Source organism: Loxodonta africana, chromosome 10 (assembly GCF_030014295.1).
Source record: "Loxodonta africana isolate mLoxAfr1 chromosome 10, mLoxAfr1.hap2, whole genome shotgun sequence".
Classification (NCBI taxonomy): Eukaryota; Metazoa; Chordata; class Mammalia; order Proboscidea; family Elephantidae; genus Loxodonta; species Loxodonta africana.
In genome coordinates this window covers 106,925,038-106,943,420 of record NC_087351.1, presented here as the reverse complement: position 1 = coordinate 106,943,420, position 18,383 = coordinate 106,925,038, and the positions used below count along the sequence as shown (strand labels likewise).

The following is an 18,383-nucleotide window of genomic DNA, read 5'->3' as shown; positions in this document are numbered from 1 at the left end:
GCCGAGAAGCCGCTGGGGCGCTGCCAAGCAAGGTGGCATGAGACACTGGAGGGGTGCTGGTGGAGCTGGAGGCGGGCTGCGGGGGGGGCGCGAGGGAAAACGGGGGTGTGCACGGAGGTGCCTATGTTGCAGTGTACGCAGGGAGAGCCGGCGGGGCAGAGAGAGTGCACGTAGCATGTGATCTCGGGGCGGTGTGCCTGCAGGGTCAGGGAGTGTGCAGACATGAGTCGTTGAGTGTGCACGGCTGGTTCTGTGGGTGTGCACGCGGGGTGAGTGGTGCCCCGCCGGGTTTGAAGGGTGGGAGTGAGTTGTGCATGGCTGTTTCTGGGGGTGTGCACGGGGCCAAGATGTGCACGCAGGATTCTGGGGGTGTGCACGGGGCCAAGCTAAGGTGTGCACTCAGGGCTGTGGAGGTATGCACCGGGTTAGGGTGTGAGTTCTGGGCTGTAGGCTTCAGTGAGTCAGGGTCAGTGGGTGGGCAGGCTTCACTGAAGATGTCCCAGGGTGCGGGGCGTGCCCGCCCGGTCGGGCTGGTATGTGTGCAGGTGGGCGTCGGGTGTGGTGCCTGCGCGACCGCGCGTCTGACCCCATCCTTGCTCTCCTGACAGTTCGCCCGGCGAGCGGGCGCACCGGGCCGAGATGCTGCTCCGGGACCTGGTGCTGCGCGGAGGCTGCTGCTGGCCCTCGCTGCTGCTGCACTGCGCGCTCCACCCGCTCTGGGGCTTCGTGCAGGTGAGCCGGGCGTCGCCTGGGCTCAGGCTGGGTGCCGGCTAAGCGCCGGCTGCTAAGCCTCCAGCGCAAGGTGTCTGGGGTAGTGTCACTTCATGCCCATTCGCTGCCTCTGATTGGTCCCGGAGAAAACTTCAAACCCATTGCTGTCTAGTCTATTCCAACTCATAGCGACCCTGTAGGACAGAGTAGAACTGCCCCCAAAGAGTTTCCAAGGCTGTAAATCTTTTCCGAAGCAGACTGCCACATCTTTCTCCCCGGAGCGGCTGGTGGGTTTGAACTGCCGACCTTTCGGCAGGCAGTAGTGCTCTTACCAAGGGCTTAGGGAAAGAAAAGATGCTAGGGTCCCTCATACTCTGACCCTGAAAAGATTGCAAAACAAAACAAAACAAAAACACAAAACTGGAGAGAGGCTTCAGCTGTGGCCTGGTAAGGCCTTAGAACAGACAGGGGGTTAGAGAACGCTGTGAGGATAGCAGACTGTTGCAGAAATGTGGGAAAAGAAGCCTTGAGGGTTTTTTCAAACTTAAAAAAAAAAGACCAAAGAAGTCTCAGGAATATACATTCTTTATTTTTCCACCGGAACCATCGGTAAACTTCAAATTAGCCTTCTTAAATTGCCCTTCCACACAAGAGAGGGCTGTGTTGACTGTAGGTAGCGGAGTTGGAGTGTGGGCAGATTTTGTGTGTGGCCACTCATGGGGAACATAAGAAGGAACTTTCCATCCATAAGGACTGCCTGAGGATAAAAGCCCTCACCCTGGATCCCCAGACCCCAAGGCAGAGGCCAGGCAACCACCAGCTAGAGTTACTTCTCTCCAGGCCAGAGAGAGAGACAGACCAGATGGTTCCTTGCGCCTCCCAGAGTGCTTCTAGTCAGTGGTACAATGAAGTGGTAAAGAGGTGAACTTTGGTGTTGTCTCAGAATTTTCCATCCCAGCTCTGCCCCTTGCCAGCTGCCAGACTTTGGGCAACCCACTTAACTTCTCAGCCTCTCTTTCTACTTCCCCACTGTGCTGTTGTAAAGTATTTCATGGGATAAAGCAAGTAAAGACCAGAGTGCAGTGTTTGGAACCTAATAACCCCTAAATGCTGGCTGCTGCCTTTGGGAATATTAGTGATGGTAACGCTGCCCTTACATCTGGCTTCCAGGTGCTCTGTCGGGCATTTTTGAATTGCTAGTGATTTAGCAGGCTCTGGAGGACATTTTTCCCATTTTGACCACTGAGGAACCCACTCTGGAGTATTTGCAGCTTCATGGTGTCCTGATGGCACTTGGGGAGCTGGGGACTGTTCAGATGGCTGCCCTGAGTAGGGGGTGACAGGATAAAGAAAGGATGGGGCAATTTGCCAGTCTGTTGTGATCCATGTCCTGTCCCAAATGATGGGGCCCTGCTGGGAACCAGCTCTGTCCAGCCTGCTCAGATGGCAGCTTGGGTGACACTCAGAGAGAGTCAGGGGCTGTGACGCTGGGACAAGCATGCCAGCCAAGTGTGCGAGGCGGCCAGCGCACACCCCCCTCACAGCAGCTTCTGCTCTCTTCTCTGGCTTGCCTCTGTCTCACTCACATTTGTTTTCCTTTCGGAAGTGACAGCTTTGTTCAATGTGTGAAACACCAGTTATTAAACTCAGCTGTACCTCCGCAGGATTCAGGGTTTTGGCACTTCTAAACACTTGGGCGGTTTGGGACTGACTTCCCCTGTTGTTCAGCTTTGAGCTGAACTACTAATGTTAAGTTCATATATTTTTGATGTTCATTTGTTTATAGTTTTTCTTTCTTCTGTGAGAGTTTTTGGCCAGTATGGAGAGAAACTTGACGGTGTTGTCTGTCTCCAAGACTAGAATTCTGCTGCGTGAACTGTTGTTGTTGTTGTTAGGTGCCCTCGAGTGGGTCCTGACTCATAGCAACCCCTCGTGTAACAGAAGGAAACACGGTCCAGTCCTGTGCCATCCTCACAATTATTGCTACATTGGAGCCGGTTGTTGCAGCCACTGTGTCAGTCCGTCTTGTTGAGGGTCTTCCTCTTTTTCACCAATGCTCTACTTTACCAGGCATGACGTCCTTCTCCAGGAACTGGTCCCTCCTGATAACATGTCCAAAGTATGTGAGGCGAAGTAACTGGGTCGCAGCAACACCCACTAGCCTCTACTACCGCCACCTAAGGAAAGAATTACGTGAAAGCAACTTAGTTTTTAAGGCAGCGTCTTTCACCCAGGCAGTACTTAGACAAGGCATTGTGTGTGTGTGTGTGTGTGTGTCAGATGCTGTTACTGAATTCAAATCAATTTTCATGGAAATCGATTAGAACAGGGATCCTTCAGACAAGTGGAATGGTAGCATCTTGACTTCAGGTTTTGGAAAAATTAATTGACAAATGATGTGGACTGGAAACCCAGGGAAAGGGGCCTTTGGAATGAACAGGTCTGGTCTTTCAGCGGAAGAGCTGAAACCAAGGGAACACGGAGAAGAGGAGAAACAGAAGTGCACAAAGTGACGTGTTTCCCTGTAAGCAAAGGGGATAAAATCGGTTTCATCGTAGGGGGTTCTCAAATATAAAGAACTCAGAGCTAACCACGCTTTCATGAGCATTTTTCCAGAAAAATCCCCCGAAGTGGTAAACATTCGGAAGGGCGAGTCAACATCACAAAGTCTGAGAATTAGCGGGGTAATTGATGAGGCAAGAGACCTGTGGCTCCCCAAAGCACCAGGTGCCTACGTTGGAATCAGCCCAGGGTCTCTAACTGCTGTCCAGATGCTAAGAAACTTAATCATTAAAGTCAGATGGCATTTAAATTGCCAGACAAGTTGGTGGGGGGCATGTCTCAGCCTTTCCTCTTTTTTCTTTAATGTGTCTAGAATTGCGCTTTTGTGATTTAGGGTTCTTCTAAGTTCACTTCCACATGATTCCATCCTTTGCAAGTGAAGAGGATGACAGGCTGGGAAATTTATTAGGTGTGACAGCAGTGTGTCTCATCAAGTTACTGTGGTGCTGGACTGTCTTCATAAAAGATGCCAGAAGCAGTCCTCACTGTGGTTGCCCTCCTAAAGCACTCATCAGGGAGACAGGCTCTGAGCAGGGGGCGCGGAATCTCTGCGTGCTGAGGAGTAGCTACCCCAGATTCGAGAGTTGCTGAACTCCTCCTCGAGCCAGCCACTGCAGCTTCATTATTCAGCAGAACTTGCAGGGCACCTACTGTATGCCAAGTCTGTGTCAAGTATAAGTGACGGAGGGAGTCTCTGCCCTCATGGGATGGATAGTTTGGTGGTGGAGAGATAAACAAACAAGTAATTATAGGCAAGAGACCTCAGTGGAAGCCCACAGCCAGAAGACAGGACCTGGCTGAGGAGCCAGCGATGCCTTGAAGATGTAGCTCTTAAGCTGAGACCTGAAGGATGAGGAGGCAGGATGCGAAGCGAGAGTGAAGAGTCCTGGCTGAGGGAACAGTCCTGAGGCCTGAGGAGAAAATGGGGAAATGGAGAAGCTGAGAGCAGGAAAGCACCAAGTAAGGCCACTATTGTAAGCCAACTGACATAGCGTCTTGCAGTTTGAACTTGATCCTGAGGGTTATGGGGGCTGTTGAGGGTTTTAAGCAAGAGATGACAGGATCTCAGACGGAGATTTTAGAAAGCTCCAGCACAAAGGGTGGATTCAAGGAGGGAAGCAAGGCAAGGAGCAGAGGGGCTGCCATATTTAGCAAAAAAAAAATACAGGATGTCTACCTAAATCTGAACATCAGATAAACATGGAATTTTTTTTTTTTTTTTAGCATAAGTATATCCCATACTCGATTTTCAAGGGCAAGTTTCAGAGTGTCTTCTGACATCCATTTTGGTCTTTTCTTTCTTTCCTGTGTTTTTAATGACCTCTTTCTTTCTTTGTGTATGATGTCCTTGATGTCATTACACAACTCTTCTGGTCTTTGGTCATCGGTGTTCAATGTGTCAAATCTGTTCTTGAGATGGCCTCTAAATTCAGGTGGGATATACTCCAGGTCATACTTCGGCTTTCGTGGGCTTGTTCTAATTTTCTTCAGTTTTGACTTGAACTTGTAACTGATGGTCTGTTCCACAGCCGGCCCCTGGCCTTGTTCTGACTGGTGATATTGAGCTTTTCCATTGTCTCTTTCTACAGATGTAGTCGATTTGATTCCTGTGTATTCCATCTGGTGAGGTCCATGTGTATAGTCACTGTTTATGTTGGTGAAAAAAGGTATTTGCAATGAAGAAGTCATTGGTCTTGCAAAATTCTAACCTGTGATCTCCAGCATTGCTTCTATCACCAGGCCATATTTTCCAATTACCAATCCTTCTTCTTTGTTTCCAAATTTATTTAGCATTCCAATCACCAGTTATTATCAAGCCATTCTAATTGCATGTTCGATCAATTTCAGATTGCAAAAGTTGATAAAAATCTTCAATTTCTTCATCTTCGACCTTAGTGGTTGGTGCATAAATTTGAATAATTGTTGTATTAACTGGTTTTCCTTGTAGGTGTATGGATATTATCCTATCACTGACAGGGATGTACTCAGGATAGATCTAGAAAAGTTTTTGCTGAAGATCATTCAAAAGTGGTTGCAGCAGTATATCAACAGAGAACTTCTAGAAATTCAGGCCAGATTCAGAAGAGGACGTGGAACCAGGGATATCATTGCTGATGTCAGATGGATCTTGGCTGAAAGCAGAGAATACCAGAAGGATGTTTATCTGTGTTTTATCGACTATGCAAAGGCATTTGACTGTGTGGATCATAACAAATTATGGATAACATTGCAAGAATGGGAATTCTAGGACACTTCGTTGTGCTCATGAGAAACCTGTACATAGATCAAGAGGCAGTTGTTCACACAGAACATGGGCTACTACATGGTTTAAAGTCAGGAAAGGTGTGTGTCAGGATTGTATCCATTCACCATACCTATTCATTCTGTATCCTGAGCAAATAATCCTAGAGGCTAGACCGTATGAAGAAGAACAGGGTATCAGGATTGGAGGAAGACTCATTAACAACCTGCATTGTACAGATGACACAGCCTTGCCTGCTGAAAGTGAAGAGGACTTGAAGCACTTACTGATGAAGATCAAAGACCACAGCCTTCAGTATGGATTACACCTCAACATAAAGAAAACAAAAATCCTCACAACTGGACCAATAAGCAACAACATGATAAATGGAGAAAAGATTGAAGTTGTCAAGGCTTTCATTTTACTTGGATCCACAATCAACAGCCATGGAAGCAGCTGTTGAGAAATCAAAAGATGCATTGCATTGGGCAAATCTGCTGCAAAAGACCTCTGTAAAGTGTTGAAAAGCAAAGATGCCACCTTGTAGACTAAGATGTGCCTGACCCAAGCCATGGTATTTTCAATCGCATTATATGCATGCAAAAGCTGGACAGTGAATAATGAAGACAGAAGAATTGATGCCTTCGCATTGTGGTGTTGACGAAGAATACTGAATATACCATGGACTGCCAAAAGAATGAACAAATCTGTCTTGGAAGAAGTACAGATAGAATGCTCCATAGAAGCAAGAATGGCGAGACTATGTCTTACATACTTTGGACGTTGTCTTAGTTTTCTACTACTACTATAACAGAAATACCACAAGTGGGTGGCTTTAACAAACAGAAATTTATTTTCTCACAGTCCAGTAGCCTAGGAGTTCAAATTCAGGGCACCAGCTCCAGGGAAAGGCTTTCTCTCTGTGTCAGCTTTGGAGGAAGGTCCTCGTCATCAGTCTTCCCTTGGTCTGGGAGCATCTTAGCACAGGAACCTCAGGTCCAAAGGATGCCTCTGCTTCCAGCAGTGCCTTCTTGGTGGTATGAAGTCCCCATGTCTCTCTGCTCACTTCTCTCTTTTATATCTCAAACGAGATCGGCTTAAGGCTCTACCTAATCTTGTAGACTTTATCTATATGACTGCCAATAATCCATCTTATTATATCACAGTAATAGGATTTACAACATATAGGGAAATCACATCATGAGATAAAATGGTAGACAATCATACAATTATACAAGGGAATCATGACCTAGCCAAGTTAACAGATATCTTTGGGGGACACAATTCAATCCATGACAGACATGTTGTCAGGAGAGATCAGTCCCTGGAGAAGGACATCATGCTTGGTAAAGTAGAAGGTCATTGAAAAAGAGGAAGACCCTCAACGACATGGATTGACACAGTGGCTGCAACAATGGGCTTGAGCATAACAACAATTGTGGTCTGGCACAGGGCCGGGCAGTGCTTCTTTCTCTTGTGCACAGGGTCTCTGTGAGTCAGAATCGACTTGACAGCACCTGAACGACAACAACAAAACCTTCCATACAACACTTGGGATATACTAAAAAAAAAAAAAAAAAAAAAAATCCATGTTTTTGTGACATTCAAATTTAACAGGGTGTCTTATATTTTATCTGACAGCCCTTCGTAGGGGATTTCCTGCCTGGGGAGATAGGTGGTGGCCTAGTTTAGGGTGGTGGCAATGAGGGATAAATGGATGAATTCAAAGACTACGTAGGAGGCAATATCCATGGAGGGCAGAAAGCTGCACTAATTGGCCAGCTGTGGGACGGAGAGCGGAGAAGGGGGCACTGATGCTGCGAACTGGCAGATGTGGGGCACCATGCCATCTGAGTTCCCTGTATCCTCCAAGTCAGAAAGTTTCTGGGGATGGAGGGGCACATGCTAGACACTTTGAGGCACCTCTGGTCTCTCCTCAGCCATTCCTGCAGCCAGGTGGCAGAGTCATAGCGGAGAGGTGAGTTCTGTTTTCTTTTACAGCTACTTTTCACAGGTGCTAAATTTAGGTGACTGCAGGACCTACCTGTGACTACCTGGAGAACCTATCTCTCTGTGACTCTAGCCTTGACAGGATCCTGGCCCCACAAGAATGCCGCAGAGAAGGGGCAGGAAGGCAGGCAAGGGTAAAACTACAATAGAAGTGGTCACCAGAAGGAATGATAGCAGCTTTTGTTCTGTGCACTTAAGGCACGTCACTTACCTCCCTGGGCCTCTGCTTCTTCTTAGGTGAGTCCAGCTTAGAGCAGGTGACTTCAGGGTTCAAGTTTCTTCCCTGTGGAACTCACCAAGAAGGACACAGCCAGGAGCTGAAACAAAGTTTATACCTTAAAATGGAGCCAGAGTTGGGGGACAGGATATAGCCTGTATTTCTCCACTTACAGGCACACCGACCCGTCACTGCCTTTTTATGGATCACCAAATGAACCCCACTTTGGGTACCTTACTTAGTCACCCTGAGCATGTTGTCCCAGCCATTAAGTGTGGATTCTAATACCCACCTCTCCCGGTTATTCTCAGAGTGAAAGGGAAGCATGTTTCACATGTTTGACACATAGTAGGGAGAAGTAAAGACATAGACCTGCCTGCCTGCCCCTCAAGACACTCACGATCAATTGTGAGGAGACGGACATTACAAAACTAGGGAAAGTGCTAAAAAGAGAAGGGTTTCCAAGTAGCAACAGGCAGGTGGGTCTAGTCCTGGGGGCACGGGGTTTGGGGTTGCTTGCCCACGGAAGTTGTGCGACAGCTGAGTGTGAAGAATGGCTTGAAGTTGGCAAGTGGATGTTGTTAGCTGCCGTCCAGTTGGCCCCCAACTCGTGGTGACCCCGTGCACAGCAGACACAACGCTGCCCAATCCTGCACCATCCCCACGATAGGTTGCAGATCAGACCGTTGTAATCCATGGGGTATTTATTGGCCGATTTTCAAGAAGGAGATCTTTCTTCCTAATCTATCTTAGTCTGGAAACACCTCTGAAACCTGTTCAACATCATAACAACGTGAAAGCCTCCACTCGACAGACAGGTGGTGGGAGAACATGACGTACATTGGCCAGGAATCAAACCCGGGGCTCCTGCATGGAAGGCGAGAATTCTGCCGTGGAACCACAGTTGCCTCATGGCATGTGGATACGGCGTCCGAATAACCAGGGGTCCAGTTGAGTGAGGTTTGGCAGCTATAGGCTTGCATTGGATCAGACTGCCTGGAAACCCTGGTGCGATGCCCCAGCTGGAGCCCGTCCCTCAGGGAGAAGGACAGCTAGACCAGACTTCATGCTTTTGTGGTAACTGGGAAGCAGTCGTGACTCTTTCTGATTCAGTGGGGCTTTTATTCCTAGAGAGCAGAAACTGCAGGTGTTTACCACACAGTGGACTCCCTCGCTTCCTCCTCCTTCAGCCTGGCATCTTGACTATGATCTCCTCGAGTTCGACACTCTTCTACGTCTGTGCCCTTACAGTGTCTCACAGAAAATAGGTCATTGTGTTGGGCCAGGTTAAGCAAGCGTGCTCCTCATGAACCCTCGCGCATAAATTGCACCTTGGAGAGTGGAGAGTAATTACTTTGGCAATGGCATTGCTTGAAGTTCACACACTTTGTGGAATTCAGCAGAGATTCGGTATCAGAGGCCAGCCACTGGGAGCTTTCGGGCAACCCCCACGGCTTAGAAGGTCGGAATCCAGAGGACAGGCTCACTGGTGGGAGTTCAACCACCACACCAGGGGAGGAGTCGGTGGTTTGGGCCCTGGCATGTAAGGAGTTAATCGGCTCTGTGAAATAATTGCAAACCGCTCACCATCCCCGGGGCTACTCCATCCAGTGGGAGATTAGAGTGCCTTCTGGTTCTACACTCGGCAGTGGTCCTTTAAAAACACTAAAAGGCGGTCAGCAGGAGCCTCTTGGCCTCGTAGATATTAAGGTGGACTGTAAATCAACCCACCTCCTGCCGCCTTCCCCACGGCCGTGGCGCAAGCCTGTTTGCCCCTCCAGCGGTGGGGGGCTGGGCTTTTGCTACCAGGCCCGGGACACGAACAGCAAAGGGGTGATATTACCCTTCAAACCAGTTGCTGTCAAGTCAACTCTGAGCCACAGTGCTCCCAAGTGTGTCAGAGCAGAACTGTGGTCCATGGGGTTTTCAATGGCTGCTTGTTTGGAAATAGATCGCCAGGCCTTTCTTCCCAGGCACCCCTGGATGTACTTGAACTCCCAACCCTTCGGTTGGCAGCTGAGCATGTTAACTGTTTGCACTACCCAGGGACTCTGCCTTGGCCTCCGAGGGCAGGGACATTGGAGTTTCTGGGTTTGCACGCACCCAGAGATGACAGCCAGAGAGATTAATCACGGCCATCATTGGGAGAGGGCGTATGCCGGGTGGCGGGGAGGGGGGATGTGACCACCAGCTCTTTCCTTCCTGCCTTTAAATCACCTTGTTCCCTGGAAAAGATGGCATTCTGGTGTTGGGAGGGATCTTGGCAGTCACCCTAAACCAGTGGATCTCACCTGAGCTGTACATGAGAAGCTTAACCAGGAAGCTTAAGCAAAATACCAATGCCCAGTTCAACGGGCAGAAAATCTGCACTGGTCAGGGGAGGGGCTGAGTCAGGGGAAGGTTTTGTGAAGCTGCCCGGGAGATCCTAACTTGCAGCCAGGGTTGGGAACTGCTGGTCCAGCACGACGCACTCCTGCTACCCTGACCGGTTTTCAGAGGAGGAAACTGAAATGGAGATGGACAGAAAACACCAGATCAGGGCTTAAAGGGCATGGCTTCTGGTCTGGTTTTTAAATTTCAGTCTTTCATTCACCAAATATTTATTGAGGCCAGGCATTCCCATGCGTTGTAATTGTTGTCAGGTGCCACTGAGTCAATTTCGACTCATAGCGACCCTGTGTGTTACGGAGTAGAATTGCCCCATAGGGTTTTCTTGGCTGTGATCTTTATGGGAGCTGAGCGCAAGATCTTTCTCCTGCAAAGCAGCTGGTAGATTTGAACTGACAACCTTTCAGTTAACTGTTGAGCACTTAACTGTTAAAGGAGCCTCATGGCATAGTGGAGCCCTGTTGGTGCAGTGGTTAAAAGTTTGACTGCTAACCAAAATGTTGGCAGTTTGAATCTACCAGTTGCTCTTTGGAAACTCTATAAGGCGGTTGCTATGAGTCAGGATTAACTCTATGGCAACAGGTTTGATTTTTTTTTTTTTTTGATTTGATGGTGCAGTGGTAAAAGGACTTGCATGGTAACCAAAAAGTCAGTGGTTCAAACCCACCAGCCGCTTCTCAGGAGAAAGATGTGACAGTGTGCTTTTGTAAAGATTACGGGCTTGGAAACCCTGTGGGGTAGTTCTGCTCCATCCTATAGGATCACTAGGAGGCGGAATTGACTTTACAGCAACAGGCTTTAACCATTGCACCACCAGGGCTCCTGTGGGTTATAATAGTGAGAGTGAAAACAAACAAAAAAAAGGCCTGGTCCCTGTCCTCTAAAGAGCTTCAGTCCAATGGTGAAGACAGGTATGGATCAGGTAGTCACCTAAATGTCACTTTCCGTCTCTGAGTGTGGAACCTGGTGCCAGGAGAGCCTTAAAAGGAGGTCGGATTTGGCCGGAGAGGTCAGAGATGCTGCCCTAAGGAGGTGCTCACCGAGCTGGGTAGGGGCAGCAGGGGGAGGGTGGGAGACATCTGGCCCATGGGCACAGCATGTACAAAGGCTGTGTAGTGGGAGGGAGCTCGGCCAGGGTCCAGGAACTGAAAGAAGGACAGCAAGGGCAGGGCAGGTGGCAGGAGTATGGGACGAGGTGGGGCTGGAGGCATTGTCTGGGACCATAGCCTGCAGGGCCTGCGGGACCACGAGATCCCATGAGAACTGGGAAGGCGTTCCAGGGTTGTTGGGGGTGGAGGTGGTTTTGTTGGGTGTGTTTTGTGTGGAGAATACACTAAGCATTGGGCAGGTTGCTCCTATCCCCTAGGTCACAGGGACAACGGAGCAGAGGCCTGGCTGGATGAAGTTCCTCCTCCCACATGGTGGCTTTGCCTTAACAGCCCCCAGAGTAGATGCAGGGTGGCCATCTCAAGACACAGTGGGAGAGAAGACAATGGCTAAGCATAGTGCAGAAGCAAGGAAGATGGGAGAAGTGGTGGGCTCAGGTTCCTATCCTGCCACCATCTGGGTGTGAGAACCCTGGGCAGAGACTTCTCCTCTCCACCCTGGACCTCAGTTTCCACAGTTGTGCAATGGGGAGATCATGCCAGTTAACTTCAAGTTCTTGTGCGCCGCTCATCATATCCAGTTGACTTGCCATAGCTGGTCCTTGGCAGAGCTGGAAAGAAATCCTGCTTTCCAAACCTCCCACAACGTCTTCTCCTTTGAACCAACAACCCCAACTTCCTACCCATTCTCCTTGCCATGGTCTTGGGGGGTAAATGCAGTTACAGGCTGGCCAGAGGGTGGGTGGGCCCATTTCAACACCCGGTTGCCTCATTGTCTTCTCTGTCTCTCGGGCCTGTGTGCCCACGTCCACAGGTGACTCACGGTGAGCCCCAGAAGTCCTGCTCCAAGGTGACTGACAGCTGCCAGCACATCTGCCAGTGCCGACCACCTCCCCCTCTGCCCCCACCGCCCCCGCCCCCACCGCCTCCCAGACTCCTCTCGGCCCCACGTAAGTAAAGGCTCACTCCATTTTCGAATTTCTCTGTGCGTTTTCCCGGGCCGAGGGCAGCCCTGCTTCCTTTGTAATTTTCCACTGGCCGAGCAGGAGGGAAGCCAAGGGCCAACTTTTCCCTGCAGTCTGCAAAACGCCTTTCCCTAGAATGTTCCTGCGAGTTGGAGAAGGACGCTGCACCGTCTGTTAATCAGATAAGAGTCAATCTCCATCTGATGAGTGGCTCTGCCCGGACTGTTCCGAAGGCCAGACACTTCAAGGGGCAGCCACTGAGTGCTGGTTTGAAATACCCCACCCGCCCACTTTCACATTTTGATTTTAAATCACGTTTAAGGAGGCAATTAGTGTAGAACTGAAGTCGAGGCTCCGAGAGCAGTTACACTGATGCCTTTTGACCATTTGCAGCTAATTCTGCTACAAACCCTCTTTGACTTGTTTGCCTTGGACGATTTCATCTCTGAACAATTTGATCGCCTGGTCATTCAAACAAAGAAGGGTTTCTTTAGCCAGAAATGGCCTCAGCCCTGACCTCGACTTGCTTAAACTCCCTGCTTACAATTGTTGGTTGATAAGGTCTCTAAATGGAGGGTCTGTACTTGAGGCTGATCGCTCGCGTTTCCGCCTGGAGAATGCCCATGATCGTGCCTGCAACTACCTCATTAAACACACCGCCATTGGATTTATTTGGGGTGTATTTTTAAATGACCTTGATCAGCTTGTTCTCCTGAAGGCTGTTCCTAGTCTCTTGGTATCCAGTCGGGGTGCAGTGCTCAGGGGATCCTTGAAGTTTATATGAATTTCTGAATGTATCTTTGAGGCCCGCACCTGTTTCTCCATCCTTACCTGCCCCCCTGGGGCCCAGTGCTTCTCAAAGGGCAGCCCTCAAACTACCCACATGGCCTGAGATACTTGTTGTTAAGTGCAGGCTCAAACTTCGTTTCAAACCCACTGAGTTTAATTCTTTGGGGTGGGGCTTGGACATTGTCACCATAACAAGTTCTGAGGTGATTTCAAATGCAAGTTAAAGTTGAGAACCTAGGCCTCGCAGGCTGTTCCAGGCCCCACAGGAATCCTGCCTCTGAAGAATCCTTCTATGCCAGGACGCTCGCTGTCTTAGTTTCTTGTCGTTGTTGGGTGCCATCAAGTCTACTCTGGCTCATACCAAAAAAAAAAAAAAACCAGACCCACTGCCGTCGAGTTGATTCCGACTCATAGCAACCCTACAGGACAGAGTAGAACTGCCCCATAGAGTTTCCAACGAACGCCTGGTGGATTTGAACTGCCGACCTCTTGGTTAGCAGCCATAGCACTTAACCACTACACCACCAGGGTTTCCCTCTGGCTCATAGCAACCCCTTTAACAGAGTAGAACTGCCCTGTAGGGTTCTCTAAGCTGTAATCTTTACCAAAGCAGATTGCCAGGTGTCTTAGTTATCTAGTGCTGCTATAACAGAAGTACCCCAAGTGAATGGTTTTAACAAACAGAAATTTATTTTCTCACAGTTTGGGAGGCTAGAAGTCTGAATTCAGGGTGCAGGCTATAGGGGAAGGCTTTCTCTGTTGACTCTTTAACTTCTGCTTCCAGGTTCCTTGGAGATTTCCATGCGTCTTGGCATCTATCTTATCCCATCTCTGCTTCCTTAATCTGTTCCTTTTATGTTTTGTAAGAGATTGACTCAAGACACACCCTGCACTAATCCTGTCTCATTAAGATAACAAAGACAACTTATTCCCAAATGGAATTATAACCACAGATGTAAAACAAACCCATTGCTGTCAAGTTGATTCTGACTCATAGCAACCTATAGGACAGAGTAGAACTGCCCAGTAGGGTTTCCAAGAAGCAGTTGGTGGACTCGAACTGCTGACCTTTTGGTTAGCAGCTGAGTTCTTAACCACTGTGCCACCAGAACTCCAACTGTGGGCATAGAGCTTAGGATTTACAACACTATTTTGGGGGGACACAATCCATAACATTCCACCCTTTGGCTTTCCAAAATTCATGTCCTTGCCACATGTAAAACACACTCACCGTATCATATCGTCCCCAGTCTTAAATTCACACCAAGTCCAAAATCTCATCTTCTGAATGACCTAAATCAAATATGGGTGAGACTTTAGGTGTATTCCATCCTGGGGCAAAATTTCTCTTCACCTGTGAGCCTGTGCAATCTAGACTACAGGTTATTTGTTTCCAAAGTACAATGGTGGAACAGGCACAAGGTAGACATTTTCATTACAAATGAGAGAAATTGGAAGGAAAGAAAGGATAATAGGTGCCAAGCAAGTCCAGAACCGAGCAGAACAATTTACATTAGCTCTCAAGCCTTGAAACTATCTGGGCAACGTCTGCCTTCCAGGCTCTGAGTGTCGGCTAAAAACCCAGAAAAGACTACACCCTCTAAATTCTGGGTGGAGGTCCCTCAGCCCTGGGCTTCAGCTCCACCTTCCAGGCACACTGGGATGGCAACTCTGCTCCCTTGGCTTTGAGCAATCCCATTCTCCTAGTCCATCTGAGTGGTGATCCCACCCCTTCAGCCCTAGCAGTCCCCATTCTTCTGCCCCTTGGGCACGGCATCCCCACTCCTTCAGCTTTGGGTGGTGGCCCCGTCCCCTAGCACACCTTAACGGCAACCCCACGCTCCAGAACAGAGCTGGTGAAGCTCTGACTGTCTGAAACATAGGAAGCTGTGGCCCTACCCGTTGAGATCCAGGAAACAGTGGCCCCACCCTTTGAAACCAAGAAGGTTCTGCTTCTCGTGCTATCTCCAACAGTTCTATTGACCTCCAAGCTACTCCAGTGATAGTTCTTTTCTTGGAGGACTACAGATGTAGCTCCTTTGGTCTGTTTCCTGCCTGTAGAATTCCAAGAGGCAGACAGTGTTTTCTCCTTCCATTCTTTTTCTGTCCATTCAGTCTAAACCGATGAGTTTTCTGCTGTGGTAGTTGGTTAAATCCATCAGTCAGGCTTAATCTCTTCAACAAAATATTGTGTAGCCGCATCCCTGGTGAACATTCTAGGACATATGTCCTTAGTTCGTACAATAGAATTTTCAAATCTGTAAGTTATGTTTTCATTTTGTACAGTTCATTTTTAAGTCCATCTCTTTCCTGTCCCATTTTACTATAAGTGTCAAGGAGAAACCCTGTGGCCCCTTTAAGATCTTGCTTAGAAATCTCATCAGCCAGATATCTATGTTCATCATTTATAATTTCTACCTTCCACCAAACATTTGAACATAATTCAGACAAGTTCTTTGCCACTCCATAAAAGGCATTGCCCTTCCTCCATTGTTCAGTCACGTGTTCATCATTTTCTTTTAAAGCCTCACCAGAAACACATTTGATGCCCACTTTTCTAGTGACATTCTGTTGCTGGCTCCATACATATCCTCTAAGATGACAGAGACTTTCTGTATAGCTCTGCTCACTTCCTTCTGAGTCCTTACCAGAATTAACTTTGATGTCCATAATTCTACCAACAGTCTCTTCAAGGCACTGTAGGCTTTTACTATTAAAAAAAAAATAGTAAGCACCTTAAAACTCTTCCATTCTCTACTCATTACCAAATTCCAAAACCACTTCCACATTGTAGTTATTTTTTAGAGCAGCACCCTGACTTCTTGGTACCAAATTCTGTCTTAGTTATCTAGTGCTGCTATGACAGAAATACCACAAGTGGATGGCTTTAACAAACAGAGATTTATTTTCTTACAGTTTAGGAGGTAGAAGTCCGAATTCAGGGTCCTGGCTCTAGGGGAAAGCTTTCTCTCTCGGTCAACTCTGAAGGAAGGTTCTTGTCTCTTTAGCTTCTGTTTCCTGGTTCCTTGAAGCTCTCCATGTGTCTTGGCCTCTATTTTATCCTCTCTGCTTCCCTAATCTGTTGCTTTTATATTTTGTAAGAGATTGACTCAAGATACACCCTACTCTAATCCTGTCTTATTAACATAGCAGAGACAACTCATTCCCAAATAGGATTATAACCGCAGGCATAGAGGTGAGGATTTACAACACATATTTTGGGGGACACGATTCAATCCATAACACCAGGTCTTTCTCCTGTGGAGCTCCTGGGTGGGTTCTAACTGCCAACCTTTGGTTAGCAGTCAAGAACTTAACTATTTGTTGTGCTAAAGCAGAAATATCACAAGTGGGCGGCTTTAACAAGCCGAAATTAATTTTCTCGCAGTTTAGGAGTCTAGAAGTTGGAATTCGGGACACCGGTTATAGGGGAAGGTTCTTTCTCTGTCTGCTCTGGGGGAAAATCCTTGTCTCAGCTTCTCTAGCTGGCAATTCTTGGAGTTCTTGGGCTTGTAGACTGGTCAGCCTCCATTGTCTTTAGATAGTGCCAGCCTTCACCTGTGTCTACTTTCTCTGGTGCCTAATCTGCTCTTTCATATCTTAAAAATGATTGATTTAAGTCACATCCTACATGCTATGGCCTCATTAACACAACAAAGAAACTCCTATTCGCAAATGAAATTACATCCGCAGGTATAGAGGTTAGGATTCCAACACATATTTTGTGGGGGGCACAATTCAATTCTTAACACTTGCCCTCTTCCTCTTTCCTAAAGGAACCCCTGGGCTTGTACTGTGGGGCTGGCCTCAGGCACCTGTCCCCAAAATCACTCCCTTCCCTTTTTTTTTGGAATTCATCTCCTACTCCTCAGGCTCCAGGCCTGTGCTATCTGCAGGTGTGCTTATAACTAATGGGTCCATACACCTTGCTAGAGTCCTTTCAGTTCATCTCATGTGTCCAGAGTACCTGGAGGCCCAGAAGTGAAAGACTGCCTGGTCTTCTGGGATCTTTCCGATTCACAGGGAAAGGCCTCCTGTTGGTAACCCACACGGTGTGTTCTGAGAAAACACTGCAATTGTTCACAGGTAGAATGGAAATCCCCGAGTTGTTGGGCAAAACTAGAACCACAGTACATGATAAGTTTGACTTGGGTCTTAAAGAATAAGTGGGATCCTTCTGGGTTCATGAGGAAGTGGTGGAAAAAGGGCATCCAAGCAGAAGGAACATTGGAGGGATGACTAGTGGGTTTAAGGGATAATATGTGGACGGGGTAGGCTTTGAGGCTGGAGCAGTGATCAAGGGGAGGACTGTAAAGGGCTGTGTGTGTGTCTGAGTAGTAGCGCACACCTCCCCCTGTAGGTAATCATCTGCCTAACGCCATCCGCCATATCTATGTACCACCTCTTATTTGCTTTCTTTCTTTCTTTAAATAGACTCATTTTAAGTGTTCATACAAATTAGTTTTCAAAGAATCTTTTCTATAGCTACCATAAATGAAAAGCCAATATTACTTGCCACAAATAGACGGTGACCAAAAAAAAAAAAAAAAGCAATTTTTTGAAACACTAAAGATTAAAACATGAGAACAAACCAGTGTTCTAAAATTCCAATCTACTCTGAAAGGTACCGAGCATGAGGCCTTCTCTCTTTTTGTTAAAAAGGGAGAGAAGCAGTGATAGAGGCGTCAGAACCATAGTGGCACCATGCTGAGCCTTTTTCCCTCAAAAAACTAGAAGGCTCGCAAGAGAATTAAAAAGGCCAGTGTTCCTTGTTATATGTCTCACCGTTTCTGAGTGCTGTGTCCATGTAGCATCTAAAACCATCTCACCTAACTGCAGAGACCTGCACTCATCCTTTAGGAAACTCTGCTATGGACAGGGATGAACCCCCAAGGTGTTAAGCAAAGGAGGAACTTGATCCAGCATCCTCTGCTTCAGAAAGATGAACTCTCAACTCTTTCAGCAGTGTGGAAGGTAGACTGGGGGTGAGCTACCAGGCTGGAGTCAAGTAGAAGATTCTTGAGATAATTCAGGCCCTAGAGTACCCACAAGGGTGTGGCCACAGAGGGGAGGGCTACAGGAAGTACCCTGTGAGGGTGGAGGGACAAGGCTCCATGCTGAGCTTTGGGCCTGAGGGGGCTTCTGGGTGAGAAGAGAGTAAGTGGTTTGATACTCTAACAGGATTTTTCCAGTTACAGCAGCAGAAACCCATCTTGAAGTGGCTTAGCAATACAAAAGAAAAGGGGGTGATGGGATGGGGAGGGAGGTGTTTGGTTTTGGCTCATGTAATAGAACATTCAGGCAACGGATCTGCTAGATTCACCATCTCAAATGATTATTAGCTCATTCTCTTTCTCTCTCTCCTGATTTCTCCTGGGTTGCCTTTTCTCCCA

The 18,383-nt window shown here is 47.9% G+C and overlaps 1 protein-coding gene across 1 annotated transcript in view; it reads left to right on the top strand.

Annotated features, from left to right (window-relative positions):
- The first annotated feature begins 639 nt into the window (after positions 1-639).
- The window catches only part of PRIMA1 (proline rich membrane anchor 1), a 75,859-nt gene continuing 58,115 nt past the window's right edge, over positions 640-18,383 (top strand). The window contains exons 1-2 of the mRNA XM_064292908.1: positions 640-732; positions 12,051-12,186. Of these exons, the coding sequence (XP_064148978.1) occupies positions 640-732; positions 12,051-12,186 (229 nt within the window). The remainder of the gene's footprint in view (positions 733-12,050; positions 12,187-18,383) is intronic.